This window comes from Entelurus aequoreus, linkage group LG21 (genome assembly GCF_033978785.1).
Source record: "Entelurus aequoreus isolate RoL-2023_Sb linkage group LG21, RoL_Eaeq_v1.1, whole genome shotgun sequence".
NCBI lineage: Eukaryota > Metazoa > Chordata > Actinopteri > Syngnathiformes > Syngnathidae > Entelurus > Entelurus aequoreus.
The window spans coordinates 5,973,971-5,999,850 of record NC_084751.1 but is presented as its reverse complement, the minus strand read 5'-3'; the positions used below and the strand labels follow the sequence as shown (position 1 = coordinate 5,999,850).

Below are 25,880 nucleotides of genomic sequence, written 5' to 3'. Positions count from 1 at the left end.
CAGCGCTGACAGATAAAGTCAGCACAGAGCAAGGTTCAGGTGTTTTTTGGAAGCAAAGATTCCAGCAGCTGAGTTGGGTGAAGAAAGAAAGTTCCTTGCCAGGTAATGGTAGTCGCCCTCCATCTTGTAGCGCTTCTTCATTTCCACGTCCAGCTGGTTGCGGGCGTGTTTCAGTTTGACCTCCAGAGCAGCTTTAGCCACATCCGACTTGACCAGCAGCTCCTTGTACTTCTTCATCTCCAACTCCGCATGCAGCCATCGCTTCCGGAAGCTCTCAAAGTTGTTCACCACTTCCATGAACTCTGAACGTCAAATGCTGAAGGTTATCTAGAATGTCACCTCTAATTCTACATTTATGTCTTCTACTTCTTTAAAGGTTCTCTAGAATGTCATTTCTTCTTCTACTTCTTTAAAGGTTCTCTAGAATGTCATTTATTCTTCTACTCCTTTAAAGGTTCTCTAGAATGTCATTTCTTCTTCTACTTCTTTAAAGGTTCTCTAGAATGTCAGTTCTTCTTCTACTCCTTTAAAGGTTCTCTAGAATGTCATTTCTTCTTCTACTTCTTTAAAGGTTCTCTAGAATGTCATTTCTTCTTCTACTCCTTTAAAGGTTCTCTAGAATGTCATTTCTTCTTCTACTCCTTTAAAGGTTCTCTAGAATGTCATTTCTTCTTCTACTCCTTTAAAGGTTCTCTAGAATGTCATTTCTTCTTCTACTCCTTTAAAGGTTCTCTAGAATGTCATTTCTTCTTCTACTCCTTTAAAAGGTTCTCTAGAATGTCATTTCTTCTTCTACTCCTTTAAAGGTTCTCTAGAATGTCATTTCTTCTTCTACTCCTTTAAAGGTTCTCTAGAATGTCATTTCTTCTTCTACTCCTTTAAAGGTTCTCTAGAATGTCATTTCTTCTTCTACTCCTTTAAAGGTTCTCTAGAATGTCATTTCTTCTTCTACTCCTTTAAAAGGTTCTCTAGAATGTCATTTCTTCTTCTACTCCTTTAAAAGGTTCTCTAGAATGTCATTTCTTCTTCTACTCCTTTAAAGGTTATCTAGAATGTCATTTCTTCTTCTACTCCTTTAAAGGTTATCTAGAATGTCATTTCTTCTTCTACTACTTTAAAGGTTCTCTAGAATGTCATTTCTTCTTCTACTCCTTTAAAGGTTCTCTAGAATGTCATTTCTTCTTCTACTCCTTTAAAAGGTTCTCTAGAATGTCATTTCTTCTTCTACTCCTTTAAAAGGTTCTCTAGAATGTCATTTCTTCTTCTACTCCTTTAAAGGTTATCTAGAATGTCATTTCTTCTTCTACTCCTTTAAAGGTTATCTAGAATGTCATTTCTTCTTCTACTCCTTTAAAGGTTCTCTAGAATGTCATTTCTTCTTCTACTCCTTTAAAGGTTCTCTAGAATGTCATTTCTTCTTCTACTCCTTTAAAGGTTCTCTAGAATGTCATTTCTTCTTCTACTCCTTTAAAAGGTTCTCTAGAATGTCATTTCTTCTTCTACTCCTTTAAAGGTTATCTAGAATGTCATTTCTTCTTCTACTCCTTTAAAGGTTATCTAGAATGTCATTTCTTCTTCTACTCCTTTAAAGGTTCTCTAGAATGTCATTTCTTCTTCTACTCCTTTAAAGGTTCTCTAGAATGTCATTTCTTCTTCTACTCCTTTAAAGGTTATCTAGAATGTAATTTCTTCTTCTACTCCTTTAAAGGTTCTCTAGAATGTCATTTCTTCTTCTTCCTGTGTATTTCCATGACAACATTTCAAATAGGAGTTCCAACCTTACACTTTGTTCTGATTCCAAGTTATGTTTAGTCCAATATTGCTTCTTAACCTTTTCCAACCGGGGACACAAATTTTCCACTACAGAGGGGCCCGGGGCCCACTCCAATATTAACACTGAATTAGTCATCTTACTCCTGATTTGGATGACACTCAACAATGATATCAAACCTCCTAACAGCTGATGACCTTGTTAAATGATAATACAAATGTGCTCATCACAAAGATTATTAAACACAAACTTTAGGCTTAGGTCAGGCTGATTAGAAAAATTAGTACTAACCAAATAAACTGAAGGGACTCAAATAATCTTTTTTTCATAAAATTATGTTATGGTAACAATAAAAATGTTTAACAAAACTAACATTAAAATGAAAGTGCAAATGAAACCACTTTAGTCCTATTTTTTGTGCTTTAGAAACTTCTCTATGACTTCAGCATGAATGGACTTTCCAGCATATTGTAATTGGACTTTCACCTGTATGACATCATGACTGAACATTCAGCAAATACATGCAAGCTTTTCACCACAAACTTAGTCTTTTCACCACAAACTTAGTCTTTGGACCACAAACTTAGTCTCTGCTCAGTGGCATTGGTCTGTACAACATCATGACTGAACATTTACCTACTGTAGCAAATACATGCAAGCTTTTCACCACAAACTTAGTCTCTGCTCAGTGGCATTGGTCTGGCGGCAGACGTGAACTGGAGCAAGTACTCAGAGCCAGTCAGAATACCTCTCTCATCTTGACTTAGTAGTCCCTCGCCCTCTCTCATCTTGACTTAGTAGTCCCTCGCCCTCTCTCATCTTGACTTAGTAGTCCCTCGTCCTCTCTCATCTTGACTTCGTAGTCCCTCGCCCTCTCTCATCTTGACTTAGTAGTCCCTCGCCCTCTCTCATCTTGACTTAGTAGTCCCTCGTCCTCTCTCATCTTGACTTCGTAGTCCCTCGCCCTCTCTCATCTTGACTTAGTAGTCCCTCGTCCTCTCTCATCTTGACTTAGTAGTCCCTCGTCCTCTCTCATCTTGACTTCGTAGTCCCTCGCCCTCTCTCATCTTGACTTTGTAGTCCCTCGCCCTCTCTCATCTTGACTTCGTAGTCCCTCGCCCTCTCTCATCTTGACTTAGTACTCCCTCGTCCTCTCTCATCTTGACTTAGTACTCCCTCGTCCTCTCTCATCTTGACTAAGTAGTCCCTCGTCCTCTCTCATCTTGACTAAGTAGTCCCTCGCCCTCTCTCATCTTGACTTCGTAGTCCCTCGCCCTCTCTCATCTTGACTTCGTAGTCCCTCGCCCTCTCTCATCTTGACTTCGTAGTCCCTCGCCCTCTCTCATCTTGACTTGGTAGTCCCTCGCCCTCTCTCATCTTGACTTCGTAGTCCCTCGCCCTCTCTCATCTTGACTTAGTAGTCCCTCGCCCTCTCTCATCTTGACTTAGTAGTCCCTCGCCCTCTCTCATCTTGACTTGGTAGTCCCTCGCCCTCTCTCATCTTGACTTGGTAGTCCCTCGCCCTCTCTCATCTTGACTTCGTAGTCCCTCGCCCTCTCTCATCTTGACTTAGTAGTCCCTCGCCCTCTCTCATCTTGACTTCGTAGTCCCTCGCCCTCTCTCATCTTGACTTGGTAGTCCCTCGCCCTCTCTCATCTTGACTTCGTAGTCCCTCGCCCTCTCTCATCTTGACTTAGTAGTCCCTCGCCCTCTCTCATCTTGACTTAGTAGTCCCTCGCCCTCTCTCATCTTGACTTAGTAGTCCCTCGCCCTCTCTCATCTTGACTTCGTAGTCCCTCGCCCTCTCTCATCTTGACTTGGTAGTCCCTCGCCCTCTCTCATCTTGACTTGGTAGTCCCTCGCCCTCTCTCATCTTGACTTGGTAGTCCCTCGCCCTCTCTCATCTTGACTTGGTAGTCCCTCGCCCTCTCTCATCTTGACTTGGTAGTCCCTCGCCCTCTCTCATCTTGACTTAGTAGTCCCTCGTCCTCTCTCATCTTGACTAAGTAGTCCCTCGCCCTCTCTCATCTTGACTAAGTAGTCCCTCGCCCTCTCTCATCTTGACTTAGTAGTCCCTCGTCCTCTCTCATCTTGACTAAGTAGTCCCTCGCCCTCTCTCATCTTGACTTCGTAGTCCCTCGCCCTCTCTCATCTTGACTTCGTAGTCCCTCGCCCTCTCTCATCTTGACTTGGTAGTCCCTCGCCCTCTCTCATCTTGACTTAGTAGTCCCTCGTCCTCTCTCATCTTGACTAAGTAGTCCCTCGCCCTCTCTCATCTTGACTAAGTAGTCCCTCGCCCTCTCTCATCTTGACTTAGTAGTCCCTCGTCCTCTCTCATCTTGACTAAGTAGTCCCTCGCCCTCTCTCATCTTGACTTCGTAGTCCCTCGCCCTCTCTCATCTTGACTTCGTAGTCCCTCGCCCTCTCTCATCTTGACTTGGTAGTCCCTCGCCCTCTCTCATCTTGACTTCGTAGTCCCTCGCCCTCTCTCATCTTGACTTCGTAGTCCCTCGCCCTCTCTCATCTTGACTTGGTAGTCCCTCGCCCTCTCTCATCTTGACTTGGTAGTCCCTCGCCCTCTCTCATCTTGACTTGGTAGTCCCTCGCCCTCTCTCATCTTGACTTGGTAGTCCCTCGCCCTCTCTCATCTTGACTTAGTAGTCCCTCGCCCTCTCTCATCTTGACTTAGTAGTCCCTCGCCCTCTCTCATCTTGACTTAGTAGTCCCTCGCCCTCTCCCTGTGTGCTTTCATCTGACCATCCTGGAGGTCAAATTGCCCTTTCTAGGGGATTCTTCGTATTTGAATTGAACAAATAATAGGGTTAGGTGGTGACCCCGAAAGGAATAAGCGGTAGAAAAGGGATGGATGGATGGATGAGTGTTAGTAGCTAGCGTTACTGCTGCTGAGAGCGCTTAGAAAAGATGTATAATTATGACATGTTGTGTGTTCAGATGTTTCAGCGTATTTGTTATGTCTACTTTGTTGAAAGTATTAAGAAGAAATGTGTTGAAGTTCACTGTGTGAGGTGCACTTCCTCCTTTGGACAGCGGGGGGCAGCGTTGCCTAGTCTACAGCAGTGCACAACAAGGACTTCCTCCCAGGTCTCCTTTAAGCCACTTTGCAAACATCTGCTCAATTATCAGTATCACCGCTATGTATCATTCTCATGCCAAACAAAGTATCATCACTATGCATCCTTCTCATGCCAAACAAAGTATCATTCTCATGCCAAACAAAGTATCATCACTATGCATCCTTCTCATGCCAAACAAAGTATCATTCTCATGCCAAACAAAGTATCATCACTATGCATCCTTCTCATGCCAAACAAAGTATCATTCTCATGCCAAACAAAGTATCATCACTATGCATCCTTCTCATGCCAAACAAAGTATCATCACTATGCATCCTTCTCATGCCAAACAAAGTATCATTCTCATGCATCCTTCTCATGCCAAACAAAGTATCATCGCTATGCATCCTTCTCATGCCAAACAAAGTATCATCGCTATGTATCGTTCTCATGCCAAACAAAGTATCATCGCTATGGATCGTTCTCAGGCCAAACAAAGTATCATCGCTAAGCATCGTTCTCATGCCAAACAAAGTATCATCGCTATGCATCTTTCTCATGCCAAACAAAGTATTATTGCTATGCATCGTTCTCATGCCAAACAAAGTATCATCGCTATGCATCGTTCTCATGCCAAACAAAGTATCATCGCTATGCATCGTTCTCATGCCAAACAAAGTATCATCGCTATGCATCTTTCTCAGGCCAAACAAAGTATCGTCGCTATGCATCGTTCTCATGCCAAACAAAGTATCATCGCTATGTATCGTTGAGTAGCATGGGAATATTGGACTGTGTTGTATTATTTGTTGGCTGAGATGTCATTTGGGATGTTTTATGGCCAAAAGTCAGTCCATGATTTCATACTGTGAAGTGAATGTTAGCATAGTGAGCTAGTTTGCTGTAGAGTGCTTAAAATACATATTTATCTTTTTACACAGCATAATGCATGTGTTATTGTAGTAGGTGTTTATTTATCCTTTTACACAGCATAATGCATGTGTTATTGTAGTAGGTGTTTATTTATCCTTTTACACAGCATAATGCATGTGTTATTGTAGTAGGTGTTTATTTATCCTTTTACACAGCATAATGCATGTGTTATTGTAGTAGGTGTTTATTTATCCTTTTACACAGCATAATGCATGTGTTATTGTAGTAGCTGTTTATTTATCCTTAAAGCCAAGCCATATCTTGATGAAGTAAAGGTGTTTGGGTAAAGCCAAGCCATATCTTGATGAAGTAAAGGTGTTTGGGTAAAGCCAAGCCATATCTTGATGAACTAGCGGCCTTAGAACGAGCACAAGTAGCGCTGTTGCAATCTTTTCTTGTCAAATGTTTGTGATTGTTGCGAGCGGCCGCTTCCATGTTGCGTAATGACGTCATCCCCACCCGGAAGAAGCGTGAAGAGAAGTGCTGGACATGGATTCCCTCACCTGTGTGTGTTTTGGCCCCCCTCCCACTCTTTAGGGCTCTTGTTTATGGGGCCCAGAATTTGGTGCTCCGCCCCCGAGTACACGTCACCGCGTCCAAATGATTTTGGGTGAATTCAGGCGGCAAATCCAGCAAGTATTTCAACAAGTGTAGTCGTCTTTTAGAGAATGAACTTTGAATGTTTGCGACTAAGACATGATTGGGCAGACTCACCAAGCTCAGTGGTCCTCGCACTTTTTAAAGAATGAACTTTGAATGTTTGACTAAGACATGATTGGGCAGACTCACACTTTTTAAAGAATGAACTTTGAATGTTTGACTAAGACATGATTGGGCAGACTCACACTTTTTAAAGAATGAACTTTGAATGTTTGACTAAGACATGATTGGGCAGACTCACACTTTTTAAAGAATGAACTTTGAATGTTTGACTAAGACATGATTGGGCAGACTCACACTTTTTAAAGAATGAACTTTGAATGTTTGACTAAGACATGATTGGGCAGACTCACACTTTTTAAAGAATGAACTTTGAATGTTTGACTAAGACATGATTGGGCAGACTCACACTTTTTAAAGAATGAACTTTGAATGTTTGACTAAGACATGATTGGGCAGACTCACACTTTTTAAAGAATGAACTTTGAATGTTTGACTAAGACATGATTGGGCAGACTCACACTTTTTAAAGAATGAACTATGAATGTTTGACTAAGACATGATTGGGCACACTCACACTTTTTAAAGAATGAACTATGAATGTTTGACTAAGACATGATTGGGCAGACTCACACTTTTTAAAGAATGAACTATGAATGTTTGACTAAGACATGATTGGGCAGACTCACACTTTTTAAAGAATGAACTATGAATGTTTGACTAAGACATGATTGGGCAGACTCACACTTTTTAAAGAATGAACTATGAATGTTTGACTAAGACATGATTGGGCAGACTCACACTTTTTAAAGAATGAACTTTGAATGTTTGACTAAGACATGATTGGGCAGACTCGCACTTTTTAAAGAATGAACTATGAATGTTTGACTAAGACATGATTGGGCAGACTCACACATTTTAAAGAATGAACTATGAATGTTTGACTAAGACATGATTGGGCAGACTCACACTTTTTAAAGAATGAACTATGAATGTTTGACTAAGACATGATTGGGCAGACTCACACTTTTTAAAGAATGAAATATGAATGTTTGACTAAGACATGATTGGGCAGACTCACACTTTTTAAAGAATGAACTATGAATGTTTGACTAAGACATGATTGGGCAGACTCACACTTTTTAAAGAATGAACTATGAATGTTTGACTAAGACATGATTGGGCAGACTCACACTTTTTAAAGAATGAACTTTGAATGTTTGACTAAGACATGATTGGGCAGACTCGCACTTTTTAAAGAATGAACTATGAATGTTTGACTAAGACATGATTGGGCAGACTCACACATTTTAAAGAATGAACTATGAATGTTTGACTAAGACATGATTGGGCAGACTCACACTTTTTAAAGAATGAACTATGAATGTTTGACTAAGACATGATTGGGCAGACTCACACTTTTTAAAGAATGAAATATGAATGTTTGACTAAGACATGATTGGGCAGACTCACACTTTTTAAAGAATGAACTATGAATGTTTGACTAAGACATGATTGGGCAGACTCACACTTTTTAAAGAATGAACTATGAATGTTTGACTAAGACATGATTGGGCAGACTCACCAAGCTCAGTGGTCCTCGCACTTTCTTCGAATGCCATTCGCTGGAGACAAAGCGCCAGCATCTCCTCAACGATGAGTCGAGACTCTCCCATCCTTCTGCAACATTACACAAACTCTTATTGTGAAATTCTTCTGTGTCCACTTCCTGTGTGACCAGGCACAGCAGCTTAACACATTTGGAGTCCCATTCTGAGCTTGTAATATTATCCAATTAACTAACGAGCCAATGCACCAACCCCAAAGAGTACACAATGGAACTACACAAGCTCTAGTTCCATTTGACAATAGTTTTTATTTCATCTATAATGTTTGATCCTGTCCCAATTGTGATTTAATATCTTAGCAAAACTTTGTGTTGTCTAAGATTGGACTTGTCCTGATCTCAAATAGTCACAATCCCAACTTTGGATCTCTTTTCACCTTCTGAAGACATTTGATGTCGTTAATACTTTCATTATCAAGATAATTAGGAATGTGTGACATAATTAAAGAGCTCATCTCTTTTTTTTCAGGAGGAGGCAGTGTTACATAAACAATGTGTGTAATGTCGCCTGTGGCCAGGAGGAGGCAGTGTTACATAAACCATGTGTGTAATGTCGCCTGTGGCCAGGAGGAGGCAGTGTTACATAAACCATGTGTGTAATGTCGCCTGTGGCCAGGAGGAGGCAGTGTTACATAAACCATGTGTGTAATGTCGCCTGTGGCCAGGAGGAGGCAGTGTTACATGCGATTGGCTCTTTTGGAAAATGGAAACAACCTCATCTGATGAGGATTAATAAACACAACAAATGCAGAGTTGCAATGTTTTCATCACTAGGAAAATACCACAAATAGTCTGACAAGACGGCCGTCGTTGTACGCATGCGCAGTGCACAGAGTCCTCACTACTGCAAACAACCTGCCTTAATTACGTGCACAGTTCCGTCAAATAAAATCACCAACAGAACTTCAGACAAAGTTGACATTGAACACTCATTGTACTCGTAGAAATGTAAGGCTTCAACTTATTAAATGTGCTAACCAGCTCATTCAAATGCAAACAAATCACTGCGTACATCATTCAAAAATGTGCACGTTTAACAAGTTTGATGGACGTGTTTAATTCTAGTTTGGACAAAGTCACGTTTAGAAGGAGACAAGTTTGATGGACGTGTTTAATTCTAGTTTGGACAAAGTCACGTTTAGAAGGAGACAAGTTTGATGGACGTGTTTAATTCTAGTTTGGACAAAGTCACGTTTAGAAGGAGACAAGTTTGATGGACGTGTTTAATTCTAGTTTGGACAAAGTCACGTTTAGAAGGAGACAAGTTTGATGGACGTGTTTAATTCTAGTTTGGACAAAGTCACGTTTAGAAGGAGACAAGTTTGATGGACGTGTTTAATTCTAGTTTGGACAAAGTCACGTTTAGAAGGAGACAAGTTTGATGGACGTGTTTAATCCCCACCACCCTTTCCTCAGCTAGCTAGCGCGGAGAAAGGCAGCACCGGTCAGAAGGTAAGTAGGAAGCTACTCCCGCAGACCGCGACCACTTCCCTGAGGACAGCAGGAACTTCACTCGGTGACAGAAAACACTGTGAGTAATGGCTTCCTGCGCGTCTTGCACCATACTCACGGAGAGGGCCGTGCCCGCCAGTTAGAGCAGAGTAATGTCGTAACTTTAGATGTTGCGGACACATCTGCTAGCGTTAGCTGTAGCGAGCTAACTAGCCCAGCTTGTAGCAGTCCTAAGTGGCCTACAAGCTACGGTGTACCGGTTGAGACGCATAATAGATTTAGCTCTTTAGCTAGTCCTACACCCCAGTCTACCGGGCACCACACCTTAGTCATAGGGGACTCCATCACCCGAAACATAAAGCTTAGCAAACCAGCCACAGTAAAGCGTATCCCTGGGGCCAGAGCACCTGACATTGAAGCTAATCTTAGGGAGCTAACTCGCAACAGGCCTAGTAAACACGTACGACAGGCTAATCGCACCACTAATTATGCGAATATAGTTGTACACGTTGGCTCCAATGACACTAGAATGAGACAGTCAGAGATTACAAAGAGAAACATAGCCAGGACTTGTGATCTCGCCAGAAAGATGTCCAGGCATCGAGTAATTGTCTCTGGCCCCCTGCCTGCGAGAGGCAATGATGAGAGATATAGCAGATTAGTCTCGCTTAACAAGTGGCTGGCTAGCCTCTGTAGGCAACAGGGACTAACGTTTATTGATAACTGGCCCTCTTTCTGGGGCAAACCAGGCTTGCTGATGAGAGACGGCCTTCACCCTAACCAGGAAGGCGCCATCATCCTGGCTAGAAACATAGACTACTATTTAAGTCTCACTTGACTGACTACACTAGAGCAAGCCCGGTCACAGGCAATTACAATGTCTGTTAGTCCGGGTGAGGAGTCAGTTAAGCTAGAACTAGCCAGCGCCAGGCTGGATAATCCATGTACGCATAGCAATTCTCTTAGAATAATACACAATTCACATAATGTTTTTTCTGTTGTGTCTGTGTCAGAGGTGGACATGCATTCTACTGAGGTGGCAAATTATGATATGTCCAGTCTATTGCAGCACCAAGCAAACAATCGGAAAATTCCCGTCATATCAATTCCTAGATATGGTCGAAACTATTTAAAGTGCACTACACATAATAAACGCAACATTGTTAATATTGCCACTACGGATAATCTTAACAAAAACTTGTCAAAACAGCCCAATACCTATAATATGGGCTTTTTAAACATAAGATCACTGTCTCCCAAGGCGTTATTAGTTAATGAGGTCATTAGAGACAACAATCTTAACGTCATTGGTCTTAGCGAAACCTGGCTCAAACCAGACGAATTTTTTGCGCTCAATGCGGCATCTCCTCCTAACTATACGAATGCGCATGTTGCCCGTCCTCTTAAAAGGGGAGGGGGTGTCGCACTAATATACAATGAAAATTTCAACCTTACCCCTAACCTAAATAATAAATATAAATCGTTTGAGGTGCTTACTATGAGGTCTGTCACACCGCTACCTCTCGACCTGGCTGTTATCTACCGCCCCCCTGGGCCCTATTCGGACTTTATCAGTGAATTCTCAGAGTTCGTTGCTGATCTAGTGACGCACGCCGACAATATAATCATAATGGGGGACTTTAATATCCATATGAATACCCCATCGGACCCTCAGTGCATGGCGCTCCAAACCATAATTGATAGCTGTGGTCTTGCACAAATAATACATGAACCCACGCATCGCAACGGTAATACAATAGATCTAGTGCTTGTCAGGGGTGTCACCACCTCCAAAGTTATGATACTTCCATATACTAAAGTAATGTCCGATCATTACCTTATAAAATTTGAAGTTTTGACTCATTGTCAACAAGCTAATAATAATAATAACTGCTATAGCGGCCGCAAAATTAATGCTGCCACAACGATGACTCTTGCTGACCTACTGCCTTCGGTAATGGCACCATTCCCAAATTATGTCGGCTCTATTGATAACCTCACTAACAACTTTGACGATGCCTTGCGCGAAATTATTGATAGTATAGCACCGCTAAAGCAAAAAAGGGCCCCTAAAAGGCGCACCCCATGGTTTACAGAAGAAATTAGAGCTCATAAATTATCATGTAGAAAACTGGAACGCAAATGGCGCGTGACTAAACTTGAGGTTTTCCATCAAGCATGGAGTGATAGTTTAATAACTTATAAACGCATGCTTACCTTAGCTAAAGCTAAATACTACTCAAATCTCATCCGCCTCAACAAAAACGATCCTAAATTTCTGTTTAGTACAGTAGCATCGCTAACCCAACAAGGGACTCCTCCCAGTAGCTCCACCCACTCGGCAGATGATTTTATGAATTTCTTTAATAAGAAAATTGAACTCATTAGAAAGGAGATTAAAGACAACGCATCCCAGCTACAACTGGGCTCTATTAACACAAATACGACTGTATATACGACGGACACTGCCCTCCAAAATAGTCTCTCTATTTTTGATTAAATAACATTAGAGGAATTATTACAGCGTGTAAGTGGGATAAAACAAACAACATGTTTACTTGACCCACTTCCTGGGAAACTTATCAAGGAACTGTTTGTATTATTAGGTCCATCAGTGTTAAATATTATAAACTTATCACTTTCCTCCGGCACTGTTCCCCTACAATTAAAAAAAGCGGCTATTCATCCTCTGCTCAAAAGACCTAACCTCGATCCTGACCTCATGGTAAACTACCGACCGGTCTCCCACCTTCCGTTTATTTCCAAAATTCTCGAAAAAATTGTTGCACAGCAGCTAAATGAACACTTAGTGACTAACAATCTCTGTGAACCTTTTCAATCCGGTTTCAGGGCAAATCACTCTACGGAGACAGCCCTCGCAAAAATGACTAATGATCTATTGCTAACGATGGATTCTGATGCGTCATCTATGTTGCTGCTTCTTGATCTTAGCGCCGCTTTCCATACCGTCGATCATAATATTTTATTAGAGCGTATCAAAACACGTATTGGTATGTCAGACTTAGCCTTGTCTTGGTTTAACTCTTATCTTACTGACAGGATGCAGTGCGTCTCCCATAACAATGTGACCTCGGACTATGTCAAGGTAACGTGCGGAGTTCCCCAGGGTTCGGTTCTTGGCCCTGCACTCTTTAGTATTTACATGCTGCCGCTGGGTGACATCATACGCAAGTACGGTGTTAGCTTTCACTGTTATGCTGATGACACTCAACTCTACATGCCCCTAAAGCTGACCAACACGCCGGACTGTAGTCAGCTGGAGGCGTGTCTTAATGAAATTAAACAATGGATGTCCGCTAACTTTTTGCAACTCAACGCTAAGAAAAGGGAAATGCTGATTATCGGTCCTGCTAGACACCAACATCTATTTAATAATACCACCTTAACATTTGACAACCAAACAATTAAACAAGGAGACTCGGTAAAGAATCTGGGTATTATCTTCCACCCAACTCTCTCGTTTGAGTCACACATTAAGAGTGTTACTAAAACGGCCTTCTTTCATCTCCGTAATATCGCTAAAATTCGTTCCATCTTGTCCACTAGCGACGCTGAGATCATTATTCATGCGTTCGTTACGTCTCGTCTCGATTACTGTAACGTATTATTTTTGGGTCTCCCTATGTCTAGCATTAAAAGATTACAGTTGGTACAAAATGCGGCTGCAAGGCTTTTGACAAAAACAAGAAAGTTTGATCATATTACGCCTATACTGGCTCACTTGCACTGGCTTCCTGTGCACTTAAGATGCGACTTTAAGGTTTTACTACTTACGTATGAAATACTACACGGTTTAGCTCCAGCCTATCTCGCCGATTGTATTGTACCATATGTCCCGGCAAGAAATCTGCGTTCAAAGAACTCCGGCTTATTAGTGATTCCCAGAGCCAAAAAAAAGTCTGCGGGCTATAGAGCGGTAACAGTTAGAGATGCTACCTCAGTAGAAGCATTTAAGTCCCATCTTAAAACTCATTTGTATAATCTAGCCTTTAAATAGACCCCCCTTTTTTAGACCGGTTGATCTGCCGTTTCTTTTCTTCTCTCCTCTTCTCCCCTGTCCCTTGCGAGGGGGAGTTGCATAGGTCCGGTGGCCATGGATGAAGTGCTGGCTGTCCAGAGTCGGGACCCCGGGTGGACCACTAGCCTGTGCATCGGTTGGGGACATCTCTGCGCTGCTGACCCGTCTCTGCTCGGGATGGTTTCCTGTTGGCCCCGCTGTGGACTGGACTCCCGCTGATGTGTTGGATCCACTGTGGACTGGACTTTCACAATGTTATGTCAGACCCACTCGACATCCATTGCTTTCGGTCTCCCCTAGAGGGGGGGGTTACCCACATATGCGGTCCTCTCCAAGGTTTCTCATAGTCATTCACCGACGTCCCACTGGGGTGAGTTTTTCCTTGCCCGTATGTGGGCTCTGTACCGAGGATGTCGTTGTGGCTTGTACAGCCCTTTGAGACACTTGTGATTTAGGGCTATATAAATAAACATTGATTGATTGATTGATTGATTGATTAATTCTAGTTTGGACAAAGTCACGTTTAGAAGAAGACAAGTTTGATGGACGTGTTTAATTCTAGTTTGGACAAAGTCACGTTTAGAAGAAGACAAGTTTGATGGACGTGTTTAATTCTAGTTTGGACAAAGTCACGTTTAGAAGGAGACAAGTTTGATGGACGTGTTTAATTCTAGTTTGGACAAAGTCACGTTTAGAAGGAGACAAGTTTGATGGACGTGTTTAATTCTAGTTTGGACAAAGTCACGTTTAGAAGGAGACAAGTTTGATGGACGTGTTTAATTCTAGTTTGGACAAACTCACGTTTAGAAGGAGACAAGTTTGATGGACGTGTTTAATTCTAGTTTGGACAAAGTCACGTTTAGAAGGAGACAAGTTTGATGGACGTGTTTAATTCTAGTTTGGACAAAGTCACGTTTAGAAGGAGACAAGTTTGATGGACGTGTTTAATTCTAGTTTGGACAAACTCACGTTTAGAAGAAGACAAGTTTGATGGACGTGTTTAATTCTAGTTGGGACAAAGTCACGTTTAGAAGGAGACAAGTTTGATGGACGTGTTTAATTCTAGTTTGGACAAACTCACGTTTAGAAGAAGACAAGTTTGATGGACGTGTTTAATTCTAGTTTGGACAAAGTCACGTTTAGAAGAAGACAAGTTTGATGGACGTGTTTAATTCTAGTTTGGACAAACTCACGTTTAGAAGGAGACAAGTTTGATGGACGTGTTTAATTCTAGTTTGGACAAAGTCACGTTTAGAAGGAGACAAGTTTGATGGACGTGTTTAATTCTAGTTCGGACAAACTCACGTTTAGAAGGAGACAAGTTTGATGGACGTGTTTAATTCTAGTTTGGACAAAGTCACGTTTAGAAGGAGACAAGTTTGATGGACGTGTTTAATTCTAGTTCGGACAAACTCACGTTTAGAAGGAGACAAGTTTGATGGACGTGTTTAATTCTAGTTCGGACAAACTCACGTTTAGAAGGAGACAAGTTTGATGGACGTGTTTAATTCTAGTTCGGACAAAGTCACGTTTAGAAGGAGACAAGTTTGATGGACGTGTTTAATTCTAGTTTGGACAAAGTCACGTTTAGAAGAAGACAAGTTTGATGGACGTGTTTAATTCTAGTTCGGACAAAGTCACGTTTAGAAGGAGACAAGTTTGATGGACGTGTTTAATTCTAGTTTGGACAAACTCACGTTTAGAAGGAGACAAGTTTGATGGACGTGTTTAATTCTAGTTTGGACAAAGTCACGTTTAGAAGGAGACAAGTTTGATGGACGTGTTTAATTCTAGTTTGGACAAAGTCACGTTTAGAAGGAGACAAGTTTGATGGACGTGTTTAATTCTAGTTTGGACAAAGTCACGTTTAGAAGGAGACAAGTTTGATGGACGTGTTTAATTCTAGTTTGGACAAAGTCACGTTTAGAAGGAGACAAGTTTGATGGACGTGTTTAATTCTAGTTTGGACAAACTCACGTTTAGAAGGAGACAAGTTTGATGGACGTGTTTAATTCTAGTTTGGACAAAGTCACGTTTAGAAGGAGACAAGTTTGATGGACGTGTTTAATTCTAGTTTGGACAAAGTCACGTTTAGAAGGAGACAAGTTTGATGGACGTGTTTAATTCTAGTTTGGACAAAGTCACGTTTAGAAGGAGACAAGTTTGATGGACGTGTTTAATTCTAGTTTGGACAAACTCACGTTTAGAAGAAGACAAGTTTGATGGACGTGTTTAATTCTAGTTTGGACAAACTCACGTTTAGAAGGAGACAAGTTTGATGGACGTGTTTAATTCTAGTTTGGACAAAGTCACGTTTAGAAGGAGACAAGTTTGATGGACGTGTTTAATTCTAGTTTGGACAAAGTCACGTTTAGAAGAAGACAAGTTTGATGGACGTGTTTAATTCTAGTTTGGACAAACTCACGTTTAGAAGGAGACAAGTTTGATGGACGTGTTTAATTCTAGTTTGGACAAAGTCACGTTTAGAAGGAGACAAGTTTGATGGACGTGTTTAATTCTAGTTTGGACAAACTCACGTTTAGAAGAAGACAAGTTTGATGGACGTGTTTAATTCTAGTTTGGACAAACTCACGTTTAGAAGGAGACAAGTTTGATGGACGTGTTTAATTCTAGTTTGGACAAAGTCACGTTTAGAAGGAGACAAGTTTGATGGACGTGTTTAATTCTAGTTTGGACAAAGTCACGTTTAGAAGGAGACAAGTTTGATGGACGTGTTTAATTCTAGTTTGGACAAACTCACGTTTAGAAGGAGACAAGTTTGATGGACGTGTTTAATTCTAGTTTGGACAAAGTCACGTTTAGAAGGAGACAAGTTTGATGGACGTGTTTAATTCTAGTTTGGACAAAGTCACGTTTAGAAGGAGACAAGTTTGATGGACGTGTTTAATTCTAGTTTGGACAAACTCACGTTTAGAAGAAGACAAGTTTGATGGACGTGTTTAATTCTAGTTTGGACAAAGTCACGTTTAGAAGAAGACAAGTTTGATGGACGTGTTTAATTCTAGTTTGGACAAAGTCACGTTTAGAAGGAGACAAGTTTGATGGACGTGTTTAATTCTAGTTTGGACAAAGTCACGTTTAGAAGGAGACAAGTTTGATGGACGTGTTTAATTCTAGTTTGGACAAACTCACGTTTAGAAGGAGACAAGTTTGATGGACGTGTTTAATTCTAGTTTGGACAAAGTCACGTTTAGAAGAAGACAAGTTTGATGGACGTGTTTAATTCTAGTTTGGACAAAGTCACGTTTAGAAGGAGACAAGTTTGATGGACGTGTTTAATTCTAGTTCGGACAAACTCACGTTTAGAAGGAGACAAGTTTGATGGACGTGTTTAATTCTAGTTTGGACAAAGTCACGTTTAGAAGGAGACAAGTTTGATGGACGTGTTTAATTCTAGTTTGGACAAACTCACGTTTAGAAGAAGACAAGTTTGATGGACGTGTTTAATTCTAGTTTGGACAAACTCACGTTTAGAAGAAGACAAGTTTGATGGACGTGTTTAATTCTAGTTTGGACAAACTCACGTTTAGAAGGAGACAAGTTTGATGGACGTGTTTAATTCTAGTTTGGACAAACTCACGTTTAGAAGGAGACAAGTTTGATGGACGTGTTTAATTCTAGTTTGGACAAACTCACGTTTAGAAGAAGACAAGTTTGATGGACGTGTTTAATTCTAGTTTGGACAAACTCACGTTTAGAAGAAGACAAGTTTGATGGACGTGTTTAATTCTAGTTTGGACAAACTCACGTTTAGAAGGAGACAAGTTTGATGGACGTGTTTAATTCTAGTTTGGACAAAGTCACGTTTAGAAGGAGACAAGTTTGATGGACATGTTTAATTCTAGTTTGGACAAACTCACGTTTAGAAGGAGACAAGTTTGATGGACGTGTTTAATTCTAGTTTGGACAAAGTCACGTTTAGAAGGAGACAAGTTTGATGGACGTGTTTAATTCTAGTTTGGACAAAGTCACGTTTAGAAGGAGACAAGTTTGATGGACGTGTTTAATTCTAGTTTGGACAAACTCACGTTTAGAAGGAGACAAGTTTGATGGACGTGTTTAATTCTAGTTTGGACAAAGTCACGTTTAGAAGGAGACAAGTTTGATGGACGTGTTTAATTCTAGTTTGGACAAAGTCACGTTTAGAAGGAGACAAGTTTGATGGACGTGTTTAATTCTAGTTTGGACAAACTCACGTTTAGAAGAAGACAAGTTTGATGGACGTGTTTAATTCTAGTTTGGACAAAGTCACGTTTAGAAGAAGACAAGTTTGATGGACGTGTTTAATTGTAGTTTGGACAAAGTCACGTTTAGAAGGAGACAAGTTTGATGGACGTGTTTAATTCTAGTTTGGACAAAGTCACGTTTAGAAGGAGACAAGTTTGATGGACATGTTTAATTCTAGTTTGGACAAACTCACGTTTAGAAGGAGACAAGTTTGATGGACGTGTTTAATTCTAGTTTGGACAAAGTCACGTTTAGAAGAAGACAAGTTTGATGGACGTGTTTAATTCTAGTTTGGACAAACTCACGTTTAGAAGGAGACAAGTTTGATGGACGTGTTTAATTCTAGTTTGGACAAAGTCACGTTTAGAAGGAGACAAGTTTGATGGACGTGTTTAATTCTAGTTTGGACAAACTCACGTTTAGAAGGAGACAAGTTTGATGGACGTGTTTAATTCTAGTTTGGACAAAGTCACGTTTAGAAGAAGACAAGTTTGATGGACGTGTTTAATTCTAGTTTGGACAAAGTCACGTTTAGAAGGAGACAAGTTTGATGGACGTGTTTAATTCTAGTTCGGACAAACTCACGTTTAGAAGGAGACAAGTTTGATGGACGTGTTTAATTCTAGTTTGGACAAAGTCACGTTTAGAAGGAGACAAGTTTGATGGACGTGTTTAATTCTAGTTTGGACAAACTCACGTTTAGAAGAAGACAAGTTTGATGGACGTGTTTAATTCTAGTTTGGACAAACTCACGTTTAGAAGAAGACAAGTTTGATGGACGTGTTTAATTCTAGTTTGGACAAACTCACGTTTAGAAGGAGACAAGTTTGATGGACGTGTTTAATTCTAGTTTGGACAAACTCACGTTTAGAAGGAGACAAGTTTGATGGACGTGTTTAATTCTAGTTTGGACAAACTCACGTTTAGAAGAAGACAAGTTTGATGGACGTGTTTAATTCTAGTTTGGACAAACTCACGTTTAGAAGAAGACAAGTTTGATGGACGTGTTTAATTCTAGTTTGGACAAACTCACGTTTAGAAGGAGACAAGTTTGATGGACGTGTTTAATTCTAGTTTGGACAAAGTCACGTTTAGAAGGAGACAAGTTTGATGGACATGTTTAATTCTAGTTTGGACAAACTCACGTTTAGAAGGAGACAAGTTTGATGGACGTGTTTAATTCTAGTTTGGACAAAGTCACGTTTAGAAGGAGACAAGTTTGATGGACGTGTTTAATTCTAGTTTGGACAAAGTCACGTTTAGAAGGAGACAAGTTTGATGGACGTGTTTAATTCTAGTTTGGACAAACTCACGTTTAGAAGGAGACAAGTTTGATGGACGTGTTTAATTCTAGTTTGGACAAACTCACGTTTAGAAGAAGACAAGTTTGATGGACGTGTTTAATTCTAGTTTGGACAAAGTCACGTTTAGAAGAAGACAAGTTTGATGGACGTGTTTAATTGTAGTTTGGACAAAGTCACGTTTAGAAGGAGACAAGTTTGATGGACGTGTTTAATTCTAGTTTGGACAAAGTCACGTTTAGAAGGAGACAAGTTTGATGGACATGTTTAATTCTAGTTTGGACAAACTCACGTTTAGAAGGAGACAAGTTTGATGGACGTGTTTAATTCTAGTTTGGACAAACTCACGTTTAGAAGGAGACAAGTTTGATGGACGTGTTTAATTCTAGTTTGGACAAACTCACGTTTAGAAGGAGACAAGTTTGATGGACGTGTTTAATTCTAGTTTGGACAAAGTCACGTTTAGAAGAAGACAAGTTTGATGGACGTGTTTAATTCTAGTTTGGACAAACTCACGTTTAGAAGAAGACAAGTTTGATGGACGTGTTTAATTCTAGTTTGGACAAACTCACGTTTAGAAGAAGACAAGTTTGATGGACGTGTTTAATTCTAGTTTGGACAAACTCACGTTTAGAAGAAGACAAGTTTGATGGACGTGTTTAATTCTAGTTTGGACAAACTCACGTTTAGAAGGAGACAAGTTTGATGGACGTGTTTAATTCTAGTTTGGACAAACTCACGTTTAGAAGAAGACAAGTTTGATGGACGTGTTTAATTCTAGTTTGGACAAACTCACGTTTAGAAGAAGACAAGTTTGATGGACGTGTTTAATTCTAGTTTGGACAAACTCACGTTTAGAAGAAGACAAGTTTGATGGACGTGTTTAATTCTAGTTTGGACAAACTCACGTTTAGAAGGAGACAAGTTTGATGGACGTGTTTAATTCTAGTTTGGACAAAGTCACGTTTAGAAGGAGACAAGTTTGATGGACGTGTTTAATTCTAGTTTGGACAAACTCACGTTTAGAAGGAGACAAGTTTGATGGACGTGTTTAATTCTAGTTTGGACAAAGTCACGTTTAGAAGGAGACAAGTTTGATGGACGTGTTTAATTCTAGTTTGGACAAACTCACGTTTAGAAGGAGACAAGTTTGATGGACGTGTTTAATTCTAGTTTGGACAAAGTCACGTTTAGAAGAAGACAAGTTTGATGGACGTGTTTAATTCTAGTTTGGACAAACTCACGTTTAGAAGGAGACAAGTTTGATGGACGTGTTTAATTCTAGTTTGGACAAAGTCACGTTTAGAAGGAGACAAGTTTGATGGACGTGTTTAATTCTAGTTTGGACAAACTCACGTTTAGAAGAAGACAAGTTTGATGGACGTGTTTAATTCTAGTTTGGACAAAGTCACGTTTAGAAGAAGACAAGTTTGATGGACGTGTTTAATTCTAGTTTGGACAAACTCACGTTTAGAAGAAGACAAGTTTGATGGACGTGTTTAATTCTAGTTTGGACAAAGTCACGTTTAGAAGGAGACAAGTTTGATGGACGTGTTTAATTCTAGTTTGGACAAACTCACGTTTAGAAGGAGACAAGTTTGATGGACGTGTTTAATTCTAGTTTGGACAAAGTCACGTTTAGAAGAAGACAAGTTCGATGGACGTGTTTAATTCTAGTTTGGACAAAGTCACGTTTAGAAGAAGACAAGTTTGATGGACGTGTTTAATTCTAGTTTGGACAAACTCACGTTTAGAAGAAGACAAGTTTGATGGACGTGTTTAATTCTAGTTTGGACAAAGTCACGTTTAGAAGAAGACAAGTTTGATGGACGTGTTTAATTCTAGTTTGGACAAACTCACGTTAGAAGGAGACAAGTTTGATGGACGTGTTTAATTCTAGTTTGGACAAACTCACGTTTAGAAGGAGACAAGTTTGATGGACGTGTTTAATTCTAGTTTGGACAAAGTCACGTTTAGAAGAAGACAAGTTTGATGGACGTGTTTAATTCTAGTTTGGACAAAGTCACGTTTAGAAGGAGACAAGTTTGATGGACGTGTTTAATTCTAGTTTGGACAAACTCACGTTAGAAGAAGACAAGTTTGATGGACGTGTTTAATTCTAGTTTGGACAAACTCACGTTTAGAAGGAGACAAGTTTGATGGACGTGTTTAATTCTAGTTTGGACAAACTCACGTTTAGAAGAAGACAAGTTTGATGGACGTGTTTAATTCTAGTTTGGACAAACTCACGTTTAGAAGAAGACAAGTTTGATGGACGTGTTTAATTCTAGTTTGGACAAAGTCACGTTTAGAAGGAGACAAGTTTGATGGACGTGTTTAATTCTAGTTTGGACAAAGTCACGTTTAGAAGAAGACAAGTTCGATGGACGTGTTTAATTCTAGTTTGGACAAAGTCACGTTTAGAAGAAGACAAGTTTGATGGACGTGTTTAATTCTAGTTTGGACAAACTCACGTTTAGAAGAGACAAGTTTGATGGACGTGTTTAATTCTAGTTTGGACAAAGTCACGTTTAGAAGGAGACAAGTTTGATGGACGTGTTTAATTCTAGTTTGGACAAACTCACGTTTAGAAGGAGACAAGTTTGATGGACGTGTTTAATTCTAGTTTGGACAAAGTCACGTTTAGAAGGAGACAAGTTTGATGGACGAGTTTAATTCTAGTTTGGACAAAGTCACGTTTAGAAGGAGACAAGTTTGATGGACGTGTTTAATTCTAGTTTGGACAAACTCACGTTTAGAAGAAGACAAGTTTGATGGACGTGTTTAATTCTAGTTTGGACAAAGTCACGTTTAGAAGAAGACAAGTTTGATGGACGTGTTTAATTCTAGTTTGGACAAACTCACGTTTAGAAGGAGACAAGTTTGATGGACGTGTTTAATTCTAGTTTGGACAAAGTCACGTTTAGAAGGAGACAAGTTTGATGGACGTGTTTAATTCTAGTTTGGACAAAGTCACGTTTAGAAGGAGACAAGTTTGATGGACGTGTTTAATTCTAGTTTGGACAAAGTCACGTTTAGAAGGAGACAAGTTTGATGGACGTGTTTAATTCTAGTTTGGACAAACTCACGTTTAGAAGGAGACAAGTTTGATGGACGTGTTTAATTCTAGTTTGGACAAAGTCACGTTTAGAAGGAGACAAGTTTGATGGACATGTTTAATTCTAGTTTGGACAAACTCACGTTTAGAAGGAGACAAGTTTGATGGACGTGTTTAATTCTAGTTTGGACAAAGTCACGTTTAGAAGGAGACAAGTTTGATGGACGTGTTTAATTCTAGTTTGGACAAAGTCACGTTTAGAAGGAGACAAGTTTGATGGACGTGTTTAATTCTAGTTTGGACAAACTCACGTTTAGAAGGAGACAAGTTTGATGGACGTGTTTAATTCTAGTTTGGACAAAGTCACGTTTAGAAGGAGACAAGTTTGATGGACGTGTTTAATTCTAGTTTGGACAAACTCACGTTTAGAAGAAGACAAGTTTGATGGACGTGTTTAATTCTAGTTTGGACAAAGTCACGTTTAGAAGAAGACAAGTTTGATGGACGTGTTTAATTGTAGTTTGGACAAAGTCACGTTTAGAAGGAGACAAGTTTGATGGACGTGTTTAATTCTAGTTTGGACAAAGTCACGTTTAGAAGGAGACAAGTTTGATGGACGTGTTTAATTCTAGTTTGGACAAACTCACGTTTAGAAGGAGACAAGTTTGATGGACGTGTTTAATTCTAGTTTGGACAAAGTCACGTTTAGAAGAAGACAAGTTTGATGGACGTGTTTAATTCTAGTTTGGACAAACTCACGTTTAGAAGGAGACAAGTTTGATGGACGTGTTTAATTCTAGTTTGGACAAACGTCACGTTTAGAAGGAGACAAGTTTGATGGACGTGTTTAATTCTAGTTTGGACAAACTCACGTTTAGAAGGAGACAAGTTTGATGGACGTGTTTAATTCTAGTTTGGACAAAGTCACGTTTAGAAGAAGACAAGTTTGATGGACGTGTTTAATTCTAGTTTGGACAAAGTCACGTTTAGAAGGAGACAAGTTTGATGGACGTGTTTAATTCTAGTTTGGACAAACTCACGTTTAGAAGGAGACAAGTTTGATGGACGTGTTTAATTCTAGTTTGGACAAAGTCACGTTTAGAAGGAGACAAGTTTGATGGACGTGTTTAATTCTAGTTTGGACAAACTCACGTTTAGAAGAAGACAAGTTTGATGGACGTGTTTAATTCTAGTTTGGACAAACTCACGTTTAGAAGAAGACAAGTTTGATGGACGTGTTTAATTCTAGTTTGGACAAACTCACGTTTAGAAGGAGACAAGTTTGATGGACGTGTTTAATTCTAGTTTGGACAAACTCACGTTTAGAAGGAGACAAGTTTGATGGACGTGTTTAATTCTAGTTTGGACAAACTCACGTTTAGAAGAAGACAAGTTTGATGGACGTGTTTAATTCTAGTTTGGACAAAGTCACGTTTAGAAGAAGACAAGTTTGATGGACGTGTTTAATTCTAGTTTGGACAAACTCACGTTTAGAAGGAGACAAGTTTGATGGACGTGTTTAATTCTAGTTTGGACAAAGTCACGTTTAGAAGGAGACAAGTTTGATGGACGTGTTTAATTCTAGTTTGGACAAACTCACGTTTAGAAGAAGACAAGTTTGATGGACGTGTTTAATTCTAGTTTGGACAAACTCACGTTTAGAAGAAGACAAGTTTGATGGACGTGTTTAATTCTAGTTTGGACAAAGTCACGTTTAGAAGGAGACAAGTTTGATGGACGTGTTTAATTCTAGTTTGGACAAACTCACGTTTAGAAGGAGACAAGTTTGATGGACGTGTTTAATTCTAGTTTGGACAAACGTCACGTTTAGAAGGAAGACAAGTTTGATGGACGTGTTTAATTCTAGTTTGGACAAAGTCACGTTTAGAAGGAGACAAGTTTGATGGACGTGTTTAATTCTAGTTTGGACAAACTCACGTTTAGAAGGAGACAAGTTTGATGGACGTGTTTAATTCTAGTTTGGACAAAGTCACGTTTAGAAGGAGACAAGTTTGATGGACGTGTTTAATTCTAGTTTGGACAAACTCACGTTTAGAAGGAGACAAGTTTGATGGACGTGTTTAATTCTAGTTTGGACAAAGCTCACGTTTAGAAGAAGACAAGTTTGATGGACGTGTTTAATTCTAGTTTGGACAAACTCACGTTTAGAAGAAGACAAGTTTGATGGACGTGTTTAATTCTAGTTTGGACAAACTCACGTTTAGAAGGAGACAAGTTTGATGGACGTGTTTAATTCTAGTTTGGACAAAGTCACGTTTAGAAGGAGACAAGTTTGATGGACGTGTTTAATTCTAGTTTGGACAACTCACGTTTAGAAGAAGACAAGTTTGATGGACGTGTTTAATTCTAGTTTGGACAAACTCACGTTTAGAAGGAGACAAGTTTGATGGACGTGTTTAATTCTAGTTTGGACAAACTCACGTTTAGAAGAAGACAAGTTTGATGGACGTGTTTAATTCTAGTTTGGACAAACTCACGTTTAGAAGGAGACAAGTTTGATGGACGTGTTTAATTCTAGTTTGGACAAACTCACGTTTAGAAGAAGACAAGTTTGATGGACGTGTTTAATTCTAGTTTGGACAAACTCACGTTTAGAAGGAGACAAGTTTGATGGACGTGTTTAATTCTAGTTTGGACAAAGTCACGTTTAGAAGAAGACAAGTTTGATGGACGTGTTTAATTCTAGTTTGGACAAACTCACGTTTAGAAGGAGACAAGTTTGATGGACGTGTTTAATTCTAGTTTGGACAAAGTCACGTTTAGAAGAGACAAGTTTGATGGACGTGTTTAATTCTAGTTTGGACAAAGCTCACGTTTAGAAGAAGACAAGTTTGATGGACGTGTTTAATTCTAGTTTGGACAAACTCACGTTTAGAAGAAGACAAGTTTGATGGACGTGTTTAATTCTAGTTTGGACAAACTCACGTTTAGAAGAGACAAGTTTGATGGACGTGTTTAATTCTAGTTTGGACAAAGTCACGTTTAGAAGGAGACAAGTTTGATGGACGTGTTTAATTCTAGTTTGGACAAACTCACGTTTAGAAGGAAGACAAGTTTGATGGACGTGTTTAATTCTAGTTTGGACAAAGTCACGTTTAGAAGGAGACAAGTTTGATGGACGTGTTTAATTCTAGTTTGGACAAACTCACGTTTAGAAGAAGACAAGTTTGATGGACGTGTTTAATTCTAGTTTGGACAAACTCACGTTTAGAAGAAGACAAGTTTGATGGACGTGTTTAATTCTAGTTTGGACAAACTCACGTTTAGAAGGAGACAAGTTTGATGGACGTGTTTAATTCTAGTTTGGACAAACTCACGTTTAGAAGGAGACAAGTTTGATGGACGTGTTTAATTCTAGTTTGGACAAACCTCACGTTTAGAAGGAGACAAGTTTGATGGACGTGTTTAATTCTAGTTTGGACAAACTCACGTTAGAAGGAGACAAGTTTGATGGACGTGTTTAATTCTAGTTTTTGGACAAACCTCACGTTTAGAAGAAGACAAGTTTGATGGACGTGTTTAATTCTAGTTTGGACAAAGTCACGTTTAGAAGAAGACAAGTTTGATGGACTGAGTTTAATTCTAGTTTGGACAAATCACGTTTTAGAAGAAGACAAGTTTGATGACGTGTTTAATTCTAGTTTGGACAAACTCCTTTTAGAAGAGAGACAAGTATGAATGGACGTGTTTAATTCT

General features: G+C 39.7%; 1 protein-coding gene across 5 annotated transcripts in view; it reads right to left on the bottom strand.

Moving 5' to 3' along the window:
• The window catches only part of si:ch1073-416j23.1 (rac GTPase-activating protein 1), a 35,219-nt gene extending 13,999 nt beyond the window's left edge, over nucleotides 1-21,220 (bottom strand). For 3 of the 5 annotated variants that reach the window (XM_062031836.1, XM_062031840.1, XM_062031838.1), the window contains exons 1-3: nucleotides 21,189-21,220; nucleotides 8,024-8,118; nucleotides 100-302 (exon numbers count right to left, since the gene is read on the bottom strand). In XM_062031836.1, the coding sequence (XP_061887820.1) occupies nucleotides 100-302; nucleotides 8,024-8,114 (294 nt within the window). In that variant the 5' untranslated portion in view covers nucleotides 8,115-8,118; nucleotides 21,189-21,220. Of the gene's footprint in view, nucleotides 1-99; nucleotides 303-6,492; nucleotides 6,511-8,023; nucleotides 8,119-10,735; nucleotides 10,760-21,188 lie in introns of those variants that run through there. The other 2 variants (XM_062031837.1, XM_062031841.1) reach the window with 2 other exon arrangements.
• Nucleotides 21,221-25,880: the final 4,660 nt, after the last annotated feature.